This window comes from Bos indicus x Bos taurus, chromosome 28 (genome assembly GCF_003369695.1).
Source record: "Bos indicus x Bos taurus breed Angus x Brahman F1 hybrid chromosome 28, Bos_hybrid_MaternalHap_v2.0, whole genome shotgun sequence".
Lineage (NCBI taxonomy): Eukaryota > Metazoa > Chordata > Mammalia > Artiodactyla > Bovidae > Bos > Bos indicus x Bos taurus.
The window spans coordinates 29,636,976-29,656,090 of record NC_040103.1 but is presented as its reverse complement, the minus strand read 5'-3'; the positions used below and the strand labels follow the sequence as shown (position 1 = coordinate 29,656,090).

General features: G+C 42.5%; 2 protein-coding genes and 1 long non-coding RNA gene across 4 annotated transcripts; 1 reads left to right on the top strand and 2 right to left on the bottom strand.

The window, feature by feature from the left end:
• Nucleotides 1-587: 587 nt before the first annotated feature.
• CHCHD1 (coiled-coil-helix-coiled-coil-helix domain containing 1) lies at nucleotides 588-1,899 on the bottom strand. The gene is made up of 3 exons (XM_027530573.1): nucleotides 1,739-1,899; nucleotides 1,497-1,615; nucleotides 588-902 (listed from the first exon to the last, which is right to left on the bottom strand). Exons 1-3 carry the CDS (start codon nucleotides 1,860-1,862, stop codon nucleotides 789-791), a joined length of 357 nt encoding a protein of 118 aa, XP_027386374.1. The 5' UTR covers nucleotides 1,863-1,899; the 3' UTR covers nucleotides 588-788.
• Nucleotides 1,900-1,903: 4 nt separating this feature from the next.
• Nucleotides 1,904-10,815, top strand: LOC113885320. 2 transcript variants are annotated; one of them, XR_003509178.1, is made up of 4 exons: nucleotides 1,905-2,043; nucleotides 2,309-2,950; nucleotides 7,932-8,095; nucleotides 8,963-10,815. It is a non-coding gene; the product is annotated as an uncharacterized LOC113885320 (long non-coding RNA). The 2 variants fall into 2 exon arrangements; XR_003509177.1 differs by having other exon boundaries at nucleotides 1,904-2,950.
• Nucleotides 10,816-12,263: 1,448 nt separating this feature from the next.
• FUT11 (fucosyltransferase 11) lies at nucleotides 12,264-19,053 on the bottom strand. Its single transcript, XM_027530572.1, has 3 exons — nucleotides 18,264-19,053; nucleotides 17,519-18,144; nucleotides 12,264-16,050 (listed from the first exon to the last, which is right to left on the bottom strand). Exons 1-3 carry the CDS (start codon nucleotides 18,969-18,971, stop codon nucleotides 15,903-15,905), a joined length of 1,482 nt encoding a protein of 493 aa, XP_027386373.1. The 5' UTR covers nucleotides 18,972-19,053; the 3' UTR covers nucleotides 12,264-15,902.
• Between the last annotated feature and the right edge of the window lie 62 nt (nucleotides 19,054-19,115).

Genomic DNA, 19,115 nt, shown 5'->3' with positions numbered 1-19,115 from the left:
GACACTACTGAACAGGTAATACATAAAGATGATAATTGCCAATTAAGTCTTAGTCTCACCACTTGGGGGAGTCCCATGACCAGATCTCTGGAGAATGGAGATAATCAACTCTATTTGATTAATCTTTATTTCCATGTGGAGATAAGAAACTAGGATTGTCAGATCTTTTGATTTTTTTTTTTTTTAAGGGAAGCGAAAAAGTGGACTTTTTATGACAGTTTCTATTGTGGTCAGCTAATTTAAATTTTAACTGTGTGGGCCAAATAAAATTCACCTGCAGTAACTGTGGGTTATTAATTTGTGAGCCTCTGATTATTCCAGCAGCGCCTTACAGAGGCTATGCACAAAAATAGGTCGTCTCTAAATATACTTACAGATGATGGCAAAAAACTGCACATACGGATAACAACCTTAACGCATCCTAAGGCAAGGGCACTAAATGGTATAAAGGACCTCAACTGCAGGACAACATAAAGGTTTTTGTCCTGATCCTGGTGCAAATCAGGGAGCAAACACCTTTCAGAATGTAGGGGAGGACGCAAGGTTCAACTACGGTGGGAGTACCTAATCCACGACAAAAGGCCAAGTTCTCTTCAGAAGATTTTATTTCAAAATAAAGCAAAATTTCCACCCACATAATGTTTCCAAAGGGTAAAAAAAAAAAAAAAAAAGACAGTGTTTTGTCTCTTTCTACTCTTCAAAGAGAGCATGGCAGTGCAAATATCTCTAAAATGCCTCTGTTTAATTCTCAGAAGCTAAGTCCAGTCATTGAAAATGCTCCTCCATTTTCAGCTGAGGTGAGGCTTGTTAGGAAACCTCTGTAACAGCTTATTCAACTTCCTGGGAGGTAAACTCCCCAACTCTCCCAGATCCTCCTGGATTGATCTCATTTTTCGGGCTGCCTGAAAACACAGAACAAAAATTAAAATGACAGCTCTGAAGTTGGCCCTGACCTAAGCTAATAGTTCTCACACAACCCAAATTACGCTAAGGTGTTAACCAGCCTGGAGATCTGTGTCATCTTCCCAGTTCCCTTTCATTCATAGGACTTGGGATCCACGAATGATTGTAAAATCTGAATTATACAATTTAGTATACAATTCCCAGTCGGCAATTTAGTCTGGAAACTAAACAATCTGTCCTTTACTGTCTCTAGTTTAAACAATAATGTCTATTTGAAAAGCAATTTAAACTTTAAAAAGTGGCTTTCCCATGCATGTCTTCACTTGATAAAAAAAATTCTATAAAACGAATATTAATTATTAACCTCATTTTGCACCCGGTAAAGCTGAAAGCAATGAAACAAATCTCTCAGCATCACAGCGATTTCAAAACAGTAACCTTTCCCACTCTGGCGTGATCAAGTAGCTTCCAAAAATCTCCTCTCCCTTTCAGAATGAGAGGGACTTTCTTATCACCAAGCAAGAGCAGAAAGAACCACTACTGTATGCCCCCTATTTTCCTCTCAAAAGGGCACCCCAGAAGCCTCCTGTCACCTCAGCCCTCGAAGCACAATCGAAGAAGTCGCGGATCTCTTTTTTGCACGCTTCGTCGCGGAATTCATTCTGCTTCCAGCAAGCCATCATTATCGACATCTCCGTGATACAGGTCGCCTCTGGAGGAGCAGAACGGGAGGATCCTCAGTCACAAAGAAACCCTTACTTTCCGACCCTCCCACCCAGTAGCCTTCGGCACTATTCCAGCTTCCGCTCTGGGGCCTCCAAGGCTGAGGACTCACCGCCCTTCTCCCGGCGCCGTTCCCCGACATGGTTAGCTAGGATGAGAGGCTTATTGGGCTTCAGTATAGGCTTCCGCGGATTCCCAAGCCGTGCTAGCCGACCCCGGAGGCTTGGCGTCGCCATTGCGCACGGAGCTCCCGGCAGGCTCTGCGGCGCCGTGCGTGACCCTGCGTGACCCCTACGAGCCGGATAAGGTTCGGCTGCAACCCACTCACCTCCTGCCCCGGGATGCTCTTCTTTCTTTTCTTGGCGGGGTCGCCTTGATTCCGGTTTCGGACCCTGGCTGGTGTAGACACTTGTGCAGGTTAGGAGGAGAATCTTTGGGGCTGTTTTGTGGGTCCACGCTGACTTTTGTGAGCTCTGGGCCCTGAAGTGTTGGGCAGTACTGGGCCAGGAACACCCAGGAAAGAGCCCAAGTTTCGGGTGGTAAAGTCTGCATTAGAGAGTGATTGACATAGGCAAGGACAGAGAGGATGGGAGCGGATCAAAATGTGAGACTTTAAGGTGCTAACTTGGGAATGATTAATTTTAATAAACCTTAAAGAACTGTTGGTTTTGATTACCTTTAGAGCCACTTCGAAGCCGTGAAGAAAAATAGATTCATTTATTTGAACAGCTGCTGCGGCTTAAAGAATCGTTTTTGTAGGAGACAGGCCTACTAAAAGGCCTGACAAAAGAATTAAACAATCTTGCTGAGAGGACATGACTCAGTATGTGATTCCTGAAGGAATCCAAGAAGGAACAGAAAACATCTTGAAAGCAGGATGGACACCTGGGGTTGGAAAGCCATCAACAGACTGTTCCTATCCTTGGTGCCTGGGAGGCACATAAAGATTACCTGGGTCTCTGTCCTTGAGGCAGAAAAACAGGGATACAAAAATATTAAATGTTAACTGCACAGGATTATCATTGAAGGCCACCTGACCTGCTATGCTCATGTAAACACGTACAAGGAAGTCTCAAAAAGTATAATAAAGCAGACTTGAAATCAGTTTGGGCGCCTTCACCTCGTGGGGGTGTTGGTTCCCTTTCTTGAGTGTTTCTCATTCTTTTGCCACGGTGGCGCTTTGGGGAACCCGTGCTGTCGAGCTGGACTAGACAAGTGGCGCCCCAACAGGGACCTGAAAGGGAAACCAGCTTTCGGAGCTTCTCCTTAGGAGGCAAGGAACGCAGGGAATTCCGACCGAAGAGGTGGACGTGGAAAGTACCTGGTGAGTACACCCCATGGATAATTCAATCAGAGTAACAATGGGGCATGAGTTGCCATTTCCTTTTCCAGAAAATCTTCCCGACCTAGGGATCGAACCCTGATCTCCCGCATTGTGGGCAGACGCTTTACCGTCTGAGCCACAAGGGAAGCCCTAAGCATATATGCAAGTCTTTTTTTTTTTTTTTTAGAGAACTCCATGATTTAATCAGCGATAAATACATAAGTACATAATTCGAAAATCCAAACCTCCGACCTATATGCAAGTCTTAAAAGACTTTGTTGAAAAGCTTGGGAGTGCAAGTTTCTCATTCTGCTTTAAAAGACTTACTTTCTGCTATTGAAAAACATTGCTATTGACTTGATCCAGATAGAGGGACTTTAAGGTATAAAGAATAGCAAGAAGTTATGCGTTGCCTATGCAGAGCTTATCATAGTGGGGTATCATAGTGGGGAACGTAGTCCTTTGCCTGGTCACTGGGAAATCTTATTAGCACTGCGCTAGGACCTTTACATTCAGAAGCCTCTGATTCTGAAAATTCTGTAGAGACAACACATGAACAATCAGAGAATGAATCTCGTTTATATGAGAATAGTGATTCTGAAGGGGGAAAAGCACCTCTGTGCCCCAAATGAAAAGAGCGAAAGAAAATAAAATCATGTGGGAATAATGATCATTTTCCCATGGTTAATGTGGCTCATCCTTCAGCACCCTTAACAGAGCCACCCCCTTTAGATCTGCAGACTCCGTGGGATGACGGCATTTTGAACCTCATCTGACAGTGCCCAACCATATTTCTCCCTTTCAAAGGGGAATTAGACAGGCACAACTACAAGGGGATGAAGATGCCCTAGCCCTCCCTGTGGTGGTCACTCAGGTTTCCCCTGGTCCACAGTATCCACAAGGTGCTATTACTTATGATTATCACCCTCTGCCTTTTAAGACAGTCAAAGAGATAAAACAAGCGTGTACACAATATGGTACTAACTCTCCATATACTGTGGGTTTAATTCAAGGACTTTCACAAGCTGAAAGGCTGATCCCTTTTGACTGAGATACGGTTGCAAGAACTTGTTTTTCATCCTCTGAATTTTTACAATTTAAAACCTGGTGGAAAGATGAAACAAATCAACAAGCTCATAAAAATGCTGCTTCAAATCCACCTATTAACATTTCCTTGGAGCAGCTGATGGGGTCAGGAGGATATTTTGGAATACAGGCTCAATTACAATTTGACGATCAGGTCCTCTCCCAAGTACGATTTGTATGTTTAAGAGCTTGGGAAAAACTTAATCCTCCTGGACATACTACTCCATCATTTACACAAGTTAGACAGTCTAATGGAGACACTTATGTTGACTTTATAGCCAGACTTCGAAAAAATTTAATGAGCTCGGTATCTCACCCTAATCTAAGGGACATGCTTTTACAGCTGTTGGCTTATGACAATGCTAACTCTGAATGCCAAAAGGCTCTCCAACCTTTAAAAGCTCAGGAAAGCAACTTGGAAGATTATATAAAGGCGTGTCATGATACTGGATCAGAACCCTATAAGATGCAGTTACTGGCACAGGCCCTTTCAAAAGGAAAAAAGGACAATAAAATTAAATGTCATGGATGCAGAAAACTGGGACAAATGAAAAAAGATTGTAAAATAAATAATAATGATCGAAAAGGGGAAGCTAAAGCCCCTGGATTATGTTCTAAATTTCAAAAAGGAAATCACTGGGCTAATCAACGCCATTCCAAATTTCATAAAGACGGGACTCCTCTGTTGGGAAACACCTTTCTGGGCCGAGCTAGGGGCTCCCAAAACAATCCGTGTTCATGGAATGCAGTCCCATTCACATATCCCACTCAAATATTAGAAAACAATCAATCTATGATTTACTCCCAACAACCTCGGGCAATGGCAACCCACTCCAGTGCTCTTGCCTGGAGAATCCCATGGATGGAGGAGCCTGGTAGGCTACAGTCCATGGGGTCGCTAAGAGTCAGACATGACTGAGCGACTTCACTTTCACTTTTCACTTTCATGCATTAGAGAAGGAAATGGCAACCCACTCCAGTATTCTTGCCTGGAGAATCCCAGGGACAGAGGAGCCTGTTGGACAGCCGTCTATGGGGTCGCACAGACACGATTGACGTGACTTAGCAGTAGCAGTAGCAGTAACCTCGGGCAGCGCAGCAATAGATATTCCTGCCCTAGATAATCAATTATTGATGCCATCTATGAGAGTATGTAAAATTCCTATAGGAATATGGGGTCCTCTTCCAAAAAATACTGTTGGACTTATGATTGGTAGAAGTAATCTAACTATAAAGGGCATTCAAGTACAAATTGGAATCATTGAAGACTTTGAAAGGGAAATTCATGTTATGATGAGTGCTAATATTCCATATCAAATAAATAAGGGAGACTGAATTACACAACTCCCTTCTGTTGCCTTACATAAAGATTAATCCCCTAGAAAAAGAGAAGGAGGATTTGGAAGTACGGGAAAACAAGTATATTGGCAGACCTATGTTACTGATGAGAGACCAAAACTAGATACAGAAATAATGAGAAAGAGATTTTCTGGGCTCATGGATACAGGAGCTGATGTTTCAATAATAGCTATAAAACATTGACCTCATTCCTGGCCATTAAATCAGTTCCTACTGTTATAACAGGAATAGGGACTATGAATATCTGTCAAAGCTCTCAAACAATGCTCTGTAAAGGCCCAGAACAACAAACTGCCACTTTGCAACCTCTGGTTGCAGATATTCCAATCAATTTTGGGGGACGAGATTTATTAATGCAATGGGGAGCATATGTAACCATACCCACTATATCCCCACAAGCTAAACAAATTATGGCCAATATGGTGTATAACCCTTTCCAAAATCCAAATTTATCCTAGGGGCCACTGCTTCAAAAAAGACTGCATTAAAACTGACTTGGCTTTCAGAAAAACCCATATAGATGGAGCAGTAGCCCTTAACCAGAGAAAAATTGGAAGCATTATATGAGCTAATACTAGAACATAAAGAACAAGGACATATAATTGAATCTACTAGCCCCTGGAACTCCCTAGTTTTTGTTGTAAAAAAGAAATCAGGTAAATGGAGAATATTAACAGACCTAAGAAAAATTAATGCTGTAATGGAACCCATGGGAGCCTTACGGTCAGGTATTCTCTTACCATCTATGATTCCTAAAAAATGACATCTTACAATAATATACTTAAAAGATTGTTTTTTTGCTGTTTCTTTAGATCTTTCTGATGCTCCTAAGTTTGCTTTTACTGTCCTAGCATTAATACCAGTCAGAGATATCAATGGACTGTCTTACTTCAAGGATGATGAATAGTCCTGCTGCTGCTGCTGCTGCTAAGTCACTTCAGTCGTGTCCGACTCTGTGTGATCCCATAGACGGCAGCCCACCAGGCTCCCCCATCCCTGGGATTCTCCAGGCAAAAACACTGGAGTGGGTTGCCATTTCCTTCTCCAATGAAAGGACCTTAATGAAAGTCCTACTTTATGTCACATTTTTATTAATCAGCCCTTATCTATCATTAGACAAAAATATCCCCAGGCTTATGTTATACATTATATGGATGATATTTTATTGGCTTATCCAGATAATCAGTTATTGCACCATATATTTTTAGACACTCAAAATATATTGAAAGAATTCGGCTTAATAATTGCCCCGGATAAAATATAGAAAATAATTATTTGGGATACATTCTTAATCATCATACAGTATCCTCTCAAAAGATACAAATTAGAACTGATCACCTTAATACTCTGAACGACTTGCAAAAATTATTAGGAGATACTAATTGGTTATGACCTACACTGCTGCTGCTGCTGCTGCTGCTAAGTAGCTTCAGTCGTGTCCGACTCTGTGCGACCCCATAGACGGCAGCCCACCAGGCTCCGCCGTCCCTGGGATTCTCCAGGCAAAAACACTGGAGTGGGTTGCCATTTCCTTCTCCAATGCATGAAAGTGAAAAGTGAAAGTGAAGTCGCTCAGTCATGTCCGACTCTTCGTGACCCCATGGACTGCAGCCTACCAGGCTTCTCTGTCCATGGGATTTTCTAGGCAAGAGTACTGGAGTGGGGTGCTATCGCCTTCTCCGATGACCTACACTGGTTATCCTTAATTATGCTTTGACAAATTTATTTAATACTCTAAAAGGAGATACAGATCTCAGCAGTCCATGAACACTTAGAGCTGAAGCCAATCGAGAATTACAAGAAATGAATCAAGGCATGCAACAAAAACAGTTATCTCGAATTGATATTCAGCAACCTTTAACTGCTTTAATTATGCCTACACCTCATTCTCCTACAGGAATAATACGGAAAAATGAATTTATAATTACAACAGGTATTTTTACCCCATAAACAAACAAAATTATTGACTGCCTATGTAGACCTTATTAGTAAATTGATTTTTAAATCGAGGACTCGTATTCAACAAATTTCAGGATATGATCCCAAATATATAATAGTTCCTTTAGCTAAAGGTCAGATAGAATGACTTTTTGCACAAAACATGGAATGGCAGATAGCATTATCTGATTTTATTGGTACAACTGATTGTCACTCTGGGATTTCTTTGGAAGGAATGATGCTAAAGCTGAAACTCCAGTACTTTGGCCACCTGATGCAAAGAGTTGACTCTTGGAAAAGACTCTGATGCTGGGAGGGATTGGGGGCAGGAGGAGAAGGGGACGACAGAGGATGAGATGGCTGGATGGCATCACTGACTCAATGGACGTGAGTGTGAGTGAACTCCGGGAGTTGGTGATGGACAGGGAGGCCTGGTGTGCTGCAATTCATGGGGTCGAAAAGAGTCGGACACGACTGAGCAACTGATCTGATCTGATCTGATCCATCTTCTAAATTAATTTTCTTAAAAAACATGTTTTTAAATTGCCTAGAATAACTAAAACAAAACCTATTGAGTGTGCTCCTATCTTTTTTACAGATGCAAATAAAGAATGTAAGGATGGATATTATGGTCCAACCACCAAAATTTGGCAATCATCATATTCATCAATACAACAAGCTGAAGTAGATGCCATAATTACTGTCCTGTCAGACATTGTAATACCCATTAATATCATCTCAGATTCTCAATATGCTGTTAAGGTAAGTTTCCAGATAGAAACTATTCATATTCCTGTCTCGGACCTTCCCATTCATCAGTTATTTTTGAAATTACAAGATATAGTTAGGGATCGACAATTTCCATTTCATATTACTCATACCCGCTCTCATTCTCAATTACCAGAACCTTTATCAGAAGGTAATGACCAGATTGATGTTAAATTAACTACATTCCTTACTCCCACTTAGTTTCATGCTTTAACTTACATTAACGTCAGAGGATTACAATATTGATTTCAGTTATCCCGACAACAAGCTAAAAATATTGTTTCTCAGTGCCCTACCTGTCAGACTTCCACAATAGTGCCCATAAATCAGTGCCCGTAAATCCTTGTGGATTATATCCTAATGACGTACTGCAAACTGATGTTACTCATATGCCGTGTTTTGGTAATTTAGGTTTAATACATGTTTCCATTGACACATATTCTGGAATGATTTTTGCTTCAGTTCATAATGGAGAGTCAACTGTTCAATGTATCCCTCACTTACGACAAGCTCTTGCCTATATGGGCCTACCAAAAACTATAAAAACTGACAATGGGCCTTCTTATAAAAATCATATCTTTCAAAAATTTTTAGCTGACTGGTCTATTAAACATATTACAGGTATTCCTTATAATCCTCAAGGACAAGCCATCATCAAACATGCCCACCGAACTTTAAAACTTATACTACAGAAACAAAAAGGGGGAGGACAGTATGGCTTGGGACCTGTTTCCCCTAAGGATAAAATAGTTCTAGCTCTTTTTACTCTAAATTTTTTGGACATAAGAGGGCTATATGAGAAACCAGCAGCTGAGGTTCACTGGAACTTTTCACAACAGACTAAAGATACTTCCCTTAAAGTTTCTCCCTTACAGGAGGTTTGGCAAAAAATATTGTGGAAAGAGGACAGGGAATGGAAGCTGGCTATCATGCTTAAACAAGGAAGAGGGTATGCTCTTACCTTAATAGAGGAAAATGAACACCGATGGATCCTGAGGAGGAGAATCTGGTATTGGAAAGAAAAAAACATGATTTGATATAGACCCACCCTCCAGACTTCTGACGCATGCCATGCCGCACCTTACGTTAGAACTTGGGCCTGCCAAGACCAAGCGAACGTGAACTGCCACAATACCCACTTGGGGGCAGAAAAGTTATCACAGGAAGCTGAGAGCCTAGTTCATCATCATGGCCTTTCAAAAACATCTGCCAATCTACTACTGGCTATGGTAACCCTTATCACAATGTCAGTAAGTGTTCAGGCTGATTCCAGTCATCATTATTGGGCATATATTCTCAATCCTCCTTTATTAAGACCCATTACATAGGAAGATTCAGTATTCCCATATTTGTCAATGATTCAGCCTGGCTTCCTGGTCCTTATGATCCAAGCCTTCCTTTAAAAGAGGAAGAAGAAGGACAATCTCTAAAAAATTATACAGTAAGAACAGACAGCACATCCATTTGTATAGGATTTGGAGAATTCTGTTTAAAGACGGGATTCTGGGGATGGCTTTCTATTGTAGAAAAGCCTGGAGAGAATAAGAACACTTTTTTCTTATTAACAGCACTTACTTTTAAAGAAAGAGAAAATTCCACCATACATTATCGTCCTCCTAATCTCCCAGGCTATGCTTTTAAGAATAGGACATGGTATGGATGGAGGACTGGATCCAGTGGAAAAATGGTAGAGGGTCTGAAGGTCATCTGTTACTAAATACTCCTGAGGGACAGATTATAGATTAGGGCCCTAGAGGAACCCCTAAGATTAAAGGAACAAGTATTTCTAGTCCATGGATATATCATAATAACACACTTGGTACATATGGAAATGCATCTTTGATATGGCATGGAGAGGGATTTGCTCCCCCCATTCCTCAACTTATCCATCACCCAGTACATAATGAGATTTGGAAGATACCTATGGCTTTAAAAACCCTTAAGGCTTGGAATGGCCATTATACTGAATATATCTTAAACGATCCTAAGGCAACTTTTAATTTTACTAAAAATTCTACTCATACTATTCAGGCCTGTGTAAGATTACCTTTTGTGCTTATGTTAGGGCCAGCGATATGTAACATCTCTACTGGTCTCATAAATTGTATAAATCATTCTTTTTATACTTGTTTAAACAATACCATTCCTTTCAATGAATCTTGGCAAAGTATTTATGTTTTAAAAACTTGGACAGGTATTTGGATACCAGTGGATTTACAAAGAGGCTGGCAAGAAAGCCCTACTCTTTATGCCATAGAAGAAATTATAAAAGCAACTTTAAAAAGAACAAAAAGATTTATTGGTATGTTAAATAGCAGCTATTCTGGGAATTATAGCAATAACCACCACTACAGCAGTGTAGCATTGCATCAATCTGTTCAAACTTCATTTTGTACAAGATTGGCATAAGGATGCAGACGTTCTTTGGTCCACTCAACAAAAAATAGATGAAAAATTGGCTTCACAAGTGGCTGGCTTACAACATACTGTTATTTATTAGGAGATCAATTGGTAAGTCTACAAAAACAATTAAGACTAGAGAGTGACTTGAATTACACATCATTCTGTGTGACTGCACATAAATATGTATAATCAATTGACTTTTAACTGGGATAAAGTTAAACGACATTTACTAAATCAAGGAAATATTACATAAGATATACAAGAGTTACAATGTGACATTCTAGACATGTTTAATAAAAAACTTGATGTGATTACTGGCTCTTTGCTTAATGCTATAGCTGATGGACTGTCTTCCTTAAATCCTCTCAAACAAATCAAATCCTATGGTTATGGACTTATAATTAGTTGCAATGTTTTATTCTGTTTTGTCTCTGTATAGTCTGGAGAAGAACATGAAAGCAGCAGCAGAAACAGTTAGCCTTCTTGACTATATTCAGTTATCTACAGAAACAAAAAGGGGGAGATGTAGGAGACAGGCCTACTAAAAGGCCTGACAAAAGAATTAAACAATCTTGCTGAGAGGACATGACTCAGTATGTGACTCGTGAAGGAATCCAGGAAGGAACAGCAAACATCTTGAAAGCAGGATGGACACCTGGGATGGAAAGCCAGCAGCAGACTGTTCCTGTCCTTGGTGCCTGGGCGGCACACAGAGACTACCTGGGTCTCTGTCCTTGAGGCAGAAAAACAGGGATACAAAAATATTAAATGTTAACTGCACAGGATTATCATTGAAGGCCACCTGGCCTGCTATGCTCACATAAACACATACAAGCAAGTCTCAAAAAGTATAATAAATCAGACTTGAGATCAGCTTGGACGCCTTCACCTCGTGGGGGTGTTCATCCCGATCCCCGCTGTAACTTTGAGTGTTTCTCACTCTTCTGCCACGCCGGCGGTTTGGGGAACCTGTGCTGTCGAGCTGGACACGACAGTTTTCTCATTTGTAGTGATCTCATTGGATAGGGTGAGGTTTAAGCACTTTCTCACATTCATTGTTTTATTTAATCTTCTCGCCAATCCTGCTAAGATACTTTGCAGTATCATCTCTATTTATACACTTGGCCCTTGGATTGTAATGCCTAGCTTTAACTAGACTTGGTTCTAAGTGACCTCTTCTACCCCCTGCCCCTCTGAAGTGACTTAGCTGTTTACAAAACTCAGTCCAAAGATGTACCACTGATGCTCAAGGCATTTACACATGATCTCCAAGAAATGTTTCTGGTAATGAAAGGATAACTTGGACAGTCTTATAGTTCATAAGATGATTACTTTGGAGGAGCAGTTTTTATTTGGTTATGTAAATTGAGTGTGCGCTAATCACTTGTCAGATATTTAGAATCGTCCCATTTATCTCCGCATGACTGGCTCTTTTTGTTCTGTTGAGTCTCACTTGATGTCAAAGAGGAGTTCCCTGACTTCCATGCTAAACCACCATCAACATGTTTTATTTTCTTCATAGTATCTATCATACTCTGGATTATCTTATTCATTTATTGTTTGTTTACGGCTTTAACCCCAACACCCACTTAAAATGTACACATAATGAGAGAAGGGACCTTGTCAATCTTGCTCAGTGCCATATCCCAAGGCCTAGAGTAATGCCAATACATATTTGTTAAATGAACAAATGTTTGAAATATTTTTGCAAGTCTCCAACTTTACCATGTTCACCCCAGAAATAAAATCAAGCAGAAGACACTGTTTAAAAAGAAGCCATTTATTAATACAAAATTAAACCTGAGATAATAGAAAATAGCAACTCTTGGGAATTATAAAGGCATCAGCCCCATGCTCCACCCCCACTCCAGCAACACAAATAAAGTTGATTCCTATTGGACACTTCTACCACTAATAACTTCAAGCCTGCTGCGGTATACAGAGCAGGCTGGGCCCCAAACCACAGAAAATTCACATTGCTGAGAAAGTGAAGCCTTTAGTTGGAGAGCCATGTGGCTACTTCTGGTTCTGCTTTCCCTTGTGGAAAGGTAGCACCTGGCTTACCCTGCTCTTTTGTGAATACTTTTGTGGTAAGAGGAATAAAGAAAGTCTCCGAAGCACTGACCACAAACCAGGGATGAGTCTCCACAATCATTCATAAACAACTGGCCTACTTTGTACATAAAAGTGCTAAGGTAATGCCAGTTGAACTGGTGTAATTAAACTGGAGAAGAAAGAATGATTCTACACCTTGCATAACCATTGCCTACCCATTTTATTGCACATAATGAAATTTGAGTCCTAACCTTAGTTTGCACTTGGTAATACTGTATTTTGTATACAATATAAACCGGTGTCTGCATTTAAATAGTTTGCACGCTTAGAAGTCTAAGTCCTGAATTTGGCTTTTGTAAGAGTCCGTACTATATCAAATTTTAACATTAAGTATTTCAAAGGTCTGTCTTGTTCTTTTCTGCAAAAGTCTAAACAGAAAACTTTCTATACTGTTACGAAGGGCCCTTTTTTTTCTTGGCTGCTCCTTGGGGCATGTGGGAACTTAGTTCGGGACCAGGGAATTAAGGATCAAACTTACCCCGCTGCATTGGAAGGCAGAGTCTTAAACACTGGACTGCTAAGGAAGTCCTGAAGGGCATTTTTTATTAAATAAAATGAAAATAGGGAGTTCCCTGGTGGTCCAGTGGTTGGGACTCTGCTCTTTCACTGCCACGGGCCCAGATTCAGTCCCAGGTCAGGGAACTGAGGTCCCACAAGCTGTATGACACAAAAAAAGAAAAAAAGAATCACCCTGGCAGTGAAATCCAGCCTAAATTATAACTTTGGTTGGCTACATCTTCAAAGGTCACAATAAGTGTGGGGCCCTAGTGGAAGCATCATATATGTATATATGAGAGTGGAAATCCAACTGCGACCCCATGAACTATACACAGTCCATGGAATTCTCTAGGCCAGAATACTGGAGTGGGTAACCTTTCCCTTCTCCAGGGGATTTTCCCAACCCAGGGATCAAACCCAGGTCTCCCACATTGCAGGCAGATCCTTTACCAGCTGAGCCTCAAGGGAAGCCCAATATATATATGAACACCCCACATATATAAATGTTTATTGTGAGATCTGTTGCAACATTTCCATTTTGTGGGATATTATATAGTTTCATGTCAGCCAAAAATTATAAAGTCTCTGATCTTTACCCCATTCAAAGCAAGTGCCATTATGTTTTAAAATAAACACTTGATGTTAGCTTTGATGTAAATAGCTAGATTTTTTTAATTTAAAAACAAACTGGTATATCACACATAGAACAGCTTAGCAGGCTGTTCAAAATATTAAAAACAAAACCTTACAGAAACCCAAGGTCCTATTATACAGTCTATACTGAAGTCATAAGCATCATCTTCCTCTTCAGTCTTTACAACCACATATATGTCTGTAAATAATGTGTGTATATACACATGCATACACACTAAACCAGATATATTGATAAGCTATGGGAGTTCTCTAGTGATAATTCATTAATACATTACAACCAGTGTAGTTCTAAGATCCAAGGTGTTCTTGTTCCACTGCCCCAGAAAAAGCAGATGATCTCCCTCTCCATTAAGCTGTATGTTTAAACCACAGTAGTAGAAGTGTTTGGCTACCTCCCCAAATCTAACAGCTTTTTATTTAGCCAGCCACTCATGACGGCTTAAATGGTCTTGCTTCATCTCTCATTTCCTTGGGTTTAGGGCCTTAGATGGACTTCATCAAAATGTGGCCTCAGTAAGTGCTATAAAGTTATGTACTGTAACAGTAATAGAATGGATGAAGTTGGAATGTTTATCCCACTTAAAAGTGCCACAGAATATGAGATAATATGAGATAATTACTAGAGCTATATTGCTGGGCTGATTCTTCCTCCATAATTTTCATGAGTTTTTGGGGGAAATGGACTTTTGTAGCATATAAAGATAATAAAATAGAAGAATTCATTAGGCAGACAGAAAAAGACCAAAGACCTATAACAATTTGTGCTTTGATTCACATTGACCTATTTTAACCTTTTGAAATGATGATAACTTTTTCTGCTATCATTTGCAGCCTGAGTCTCCATCTCTAAAATAGAGCAGGATGATTCCTTAAGTTGACGTGATATTTATTAGCCTCTGAATTTTGATATTCATGAGGTGAGAAGGAATTTCAGATATGCCCTAGATATGAAGCAAATCAGCACTAAGAAAAGGTGTCCAATCTCTAGCCAGTTTAATGCAGGTGGGAATAAGTGTGGGAATGGTGGTAAGGCTACTCCATCTCCAACAGAAATTGTGGAAAACCAGGCAAGAAAAGCCACTCAAAAAAGCTGACATGAAAGGCAAAGTAAGTGATATAAAAAAATTACAACTCCAGAGAGCCAGAATACAACCCACCAGGAGTTTTGCTTCACCACCAACATAAATAGTTTATAAAGCAAGAGATAGGAATAGAAATTAGGAAAAGGTATTGAATAATAGTGGTTTATGAGGTGGATGAAACTGGAGCCGATTATACAGAGTGAAGTAAGCCAGAAAGAAAAACACCAGTACAGTATACTAACGCATATATATGGAATTTAGAAAGATGGTAATGATAACCCTGTATGCGAGACAGCAAGAGACACAGACCTATAGAACAGTCTCTTGGACTCTGTGGGAGAGGGAGAGGGTGGGATGATTTGGGAGAATGGCATTGAAACATGTATAATATCATATAAGAAACGAATTGCCAGTCCAGGTTCGATGCAGGATACAGGATGCCCGGGGCTGGTGCACTGGGATGACCCAGAGGGATGGTACGGGGAGGGAGGTGGGAGGGGGGTTCAGGATTGGGGACACGTGTACACCCGTGGCGGATTCATGTTGATGTATGGTAAAACCAATGCAATATTGTAAAGTAATTAGCCTCCAATTAAATAAATTTAAATTTAAAAAAAATAATGAGCAGTTTAAAGAATACAGGAGAGGTTTTCATACTCTAAACCTGGCCCGTCTTACCTCATTCACAGCCAAGAACTAACATGTCCCAAATCATGACTGAGAGGCTGAAAGAGCTAGAAAAAGAAGGAGTTCTTTAAAAATTCTGTTGATCAGCACCTTGAATCAAATGGGGTGTTTCAGGCTTCTGGTTCCCATTGAATCAAAAACTGGATGCCTCCATCTCTCGTGAGAAGAGGCTCTATTACCATAGGCTGAGACCCTGGCTACACATGATTAGAATAAAATATCAGTGGATATAACTTACTCCTTGGATTCATGGTAAGACAGTGTTCATTAAGGACTTGTGCATTGGATATCCTTCATGTCCCATGGTTGTATAAGGACTTCCATCTCCTTAGCTGTGTCAAGTTAAATACTTGTATGAGCAATTAGAGATTTTGGTTCCTTTTCATGAAGATCTCTGTTAGGTAATCCCAAAATTTCCCCTGAAGTGTCTCATTGTTGTGGATCATGGCAGTGAGAGCTTCCCCCTGGTCCAGACCTTGCCAATAATCTTGCAGCCACATCTCCTTCCAGCTGAAACATCAAAATGAGAGTTGGATTATGGAGCCTCAGTACAACTAGGAATCCTACCTTTCTCCCAATGGCCAAAGAAATCTTCAGCAGATACACTGATTTCTGGTTAGGACCAAGGATCTGCTTTGAGGGAAGGAAATGTGAAGTAAATCCAGTACTAATCTAAGTGACAGGCAGTGAGCCAAAAACACAAATTCATTATCCAAGCCCCCCTACACACATACACATATCCCAGTGAGTTAAATTTCCTGACTTGCCTGCTCTTGGTCTCCAAATGTGGAGGGAATTAAGAGGTAGGCAGAGCAGGGGCCAAACTATGGAAACAGTAATCTTCCTAAGAAAAGCAAGTGAGTGTATTTAGATGGTTACTTTTTATGTTACACCTGTTTCAGTAATCAAGAAGTGCAAGAGTATCCAGTGTCTAGTATCCAGTATTTAGATGGTTACTTTTTATGTTACACCTGTTTCAGTAATCAAGAAGTGCGAAAGTATCCAGTGTGTAGATGAGCCATAACGTGAATGTTTCTCTTTTTTTAATGTTACACTTTTCTTCTGATAAATCATAATATGTTCTGCACAAACTAGATACAAATTACCTGATGTAAATTACTGGATACAAATCCACTCCACTCCCAGGACCAAACTGTGCCAGCCCTCTGCCGCCATCCACTGTCCACGGTGATCTCTGCAGGTCATTCTAGCAGTCTCTCTCAAACATTATCTCACCGCTCCCCTAACAGCTGTGGTTTGCTGCAAATGGCTTCAACGTTTTTATAACCCATCTCCTATGCTGACCTTGTTTCCAATGCCACCACCTTCTGCTGCCTACTTCAGTAGCCTCCTCACTTCCCTTCTAATCCACATTGGCCACAATCATTAATCATCTTTTGAAAGCATCCCTTCTATTCTGTCTAGGACAAACATAATTTATCATCCAAATCAGGGTAATTTTAAGAGTCAAAGGAGATGCTGTTAATAGTTAGACCAAGTTAACAGGCATAAACCCTGATTACTGCAGGCAAACCTCCCTGGAAACACTAATGTATTTCTCATCCACAGCCCCACCATGTTGAAGATGCTCAATAAACAGCTGAGTTGATTTTCAGGACAGTCCAGCTCCAGGGCCTGGTATTCAGAATATGTATAACCTGGCCCAACTTTGTCCCTCATCACTTCCCTAAACAGGCCCTCTGCTCTAGTTGAAGCTTTTTTTGAATCACTACTACAAACACCGTTTATAAAAGCTGATTTTCGTATGTTGTTGCCCTCAATTACCTCTCACATTTTCTACTGCTCTTTCGCAATTTGTCTTCTCTTAGATTCTTGATACCTTAAAGGCACAGTGACCTCATGTCATAATTTCCTTATACAACATCGCCTCAGCACCCAGGGCTAGTTTATTGCCTGCAGGAAGCAAGTCTGTAACTCATTTGATTTGATAGCCCCAGGGGACCCCAGCTATCCTTACCTGTCATTCTCAGGAATCTCCTCCACACTGCCAAACCCAGGTGTGGGCACTGGGCAGTCCATGTGTGAGGGCTGGGCAATATAAGGCTCAGGGACCGGTATGTTCCCAGGAGAGGCTGCGTGGGCCTTCTCGGCATCCAGCCGCGCCAGTTCGTGGTCACAGACAAAACACTCGAAGCCGTTAAGGTAGTTAGGTAGTAAGGGGTCATTCACTCCCCATTCGCGCTGCTTCAAACTATCCAGAAGGAACTGGTTAGTGATGCCCCCAGGTTGCTTGTATGCCAAGTATTTCATATATTCTTCATCATTTTTGTCCAGGAAGTCAATAAACTCTGCCAGCTTCTGCGGCGACTCAAAGTCGTCAATGAGGATGATGGAGTGATTGTTCGGCATCCAGTCCCTCACAGAGGGAGAGCCGCGGTACACGGGCACAGCACCGAGGTGCATGGGGCGCCACAATTTTTCTGTCATGTAGTCGTCGCAGATGGCATTTTCGAGAGCCAAATGGAATTTATAGCGGGACAAGAAGGCCAAGAGCTCTGGATCCTCGGTGGTGGCTGTGGCTGTGTCCCGTAACCGCGGCGCGGGCAGCTCCCGATTCTGCAGGCACTTCCCATAGGAGTCCACCTGAGAGGGGTAGAGCACGGCCATCAAGAGGGTACAGCACGTCGGCCAGGACACCAGGGGTCCCGGTCTCAGCCCCACGCGCCACCCTCCCCTTCCCGCTCCGCCCGGCCCTCACCCACCGGAATGTAGCGCATGAGCTCGCGCACGTAGCGGTCTCGGTCCGCAGGCACGTCGCAGTGGGACTGCAGATAGAGCAGCGGCGCATAGCCGCGGCGGCGCCACTCTGCGCGCTCCTCGAGCGGAGGTGCCGCGCGGCGCAGGTAAGCGATCCCTGGCAGCCACTGCAGCGGCAACGGGTAGTCCGAGTAGCGACTGAAGGTGGAGGTAAGATTGAAGAGGCGGATGCCCGGACCATGGCTCAGCAAGAAGTTGTTGAGGGGCGACTCCTCGTGCAGAAGCGCCCAGCTCTGGTGCGCCAGGCGCGGAAGCGGCGCCTCAGACGCGCGGAAGTCGGTGCCGTAGAAGAGCAGCGCCCGTGTCCGCGAGTCTCCCCGCACCCGTCGGTCTCGGGACGCCACGCACGCCCCGCGCGCGCACTCGATGCGCTCCGAGTCGCCCGGGAAGTGAGGAAACAGCCCCGGGCTCCACCACAGCAGCACCGGCAGGTCCACCGCCTCCTCCCTCCCGGGCCGCGGGGCCCCCGGACTGCGAGCCACCCCCACTGCGCCCAGCGCCGAGGGAGGCCGGAAAACCGCGCCATCCCACGGCTCCGCCCACTCCGCCTCCCCGCCGGTCTTCCCCTCCGCCGCGAGTCCTGGGCCTCTGGTCGCACAGACACCAAGCACTCCCAGGACAGCAAGCACAGACCCCGGGCGGCCGGCCCCCATGTCTACTCTGGCGGCCGACGGCCGCAGCACCGGTCCCCGCCTGGCTCTGAGTAGCGATGGGTCCTACGCCACAGGGGCATGTGGCGCATGCGCGGCTTAGCGGCCAGCTCAGCCGGCCACTTCCCCAGAGCCGCTAGTCCTGGC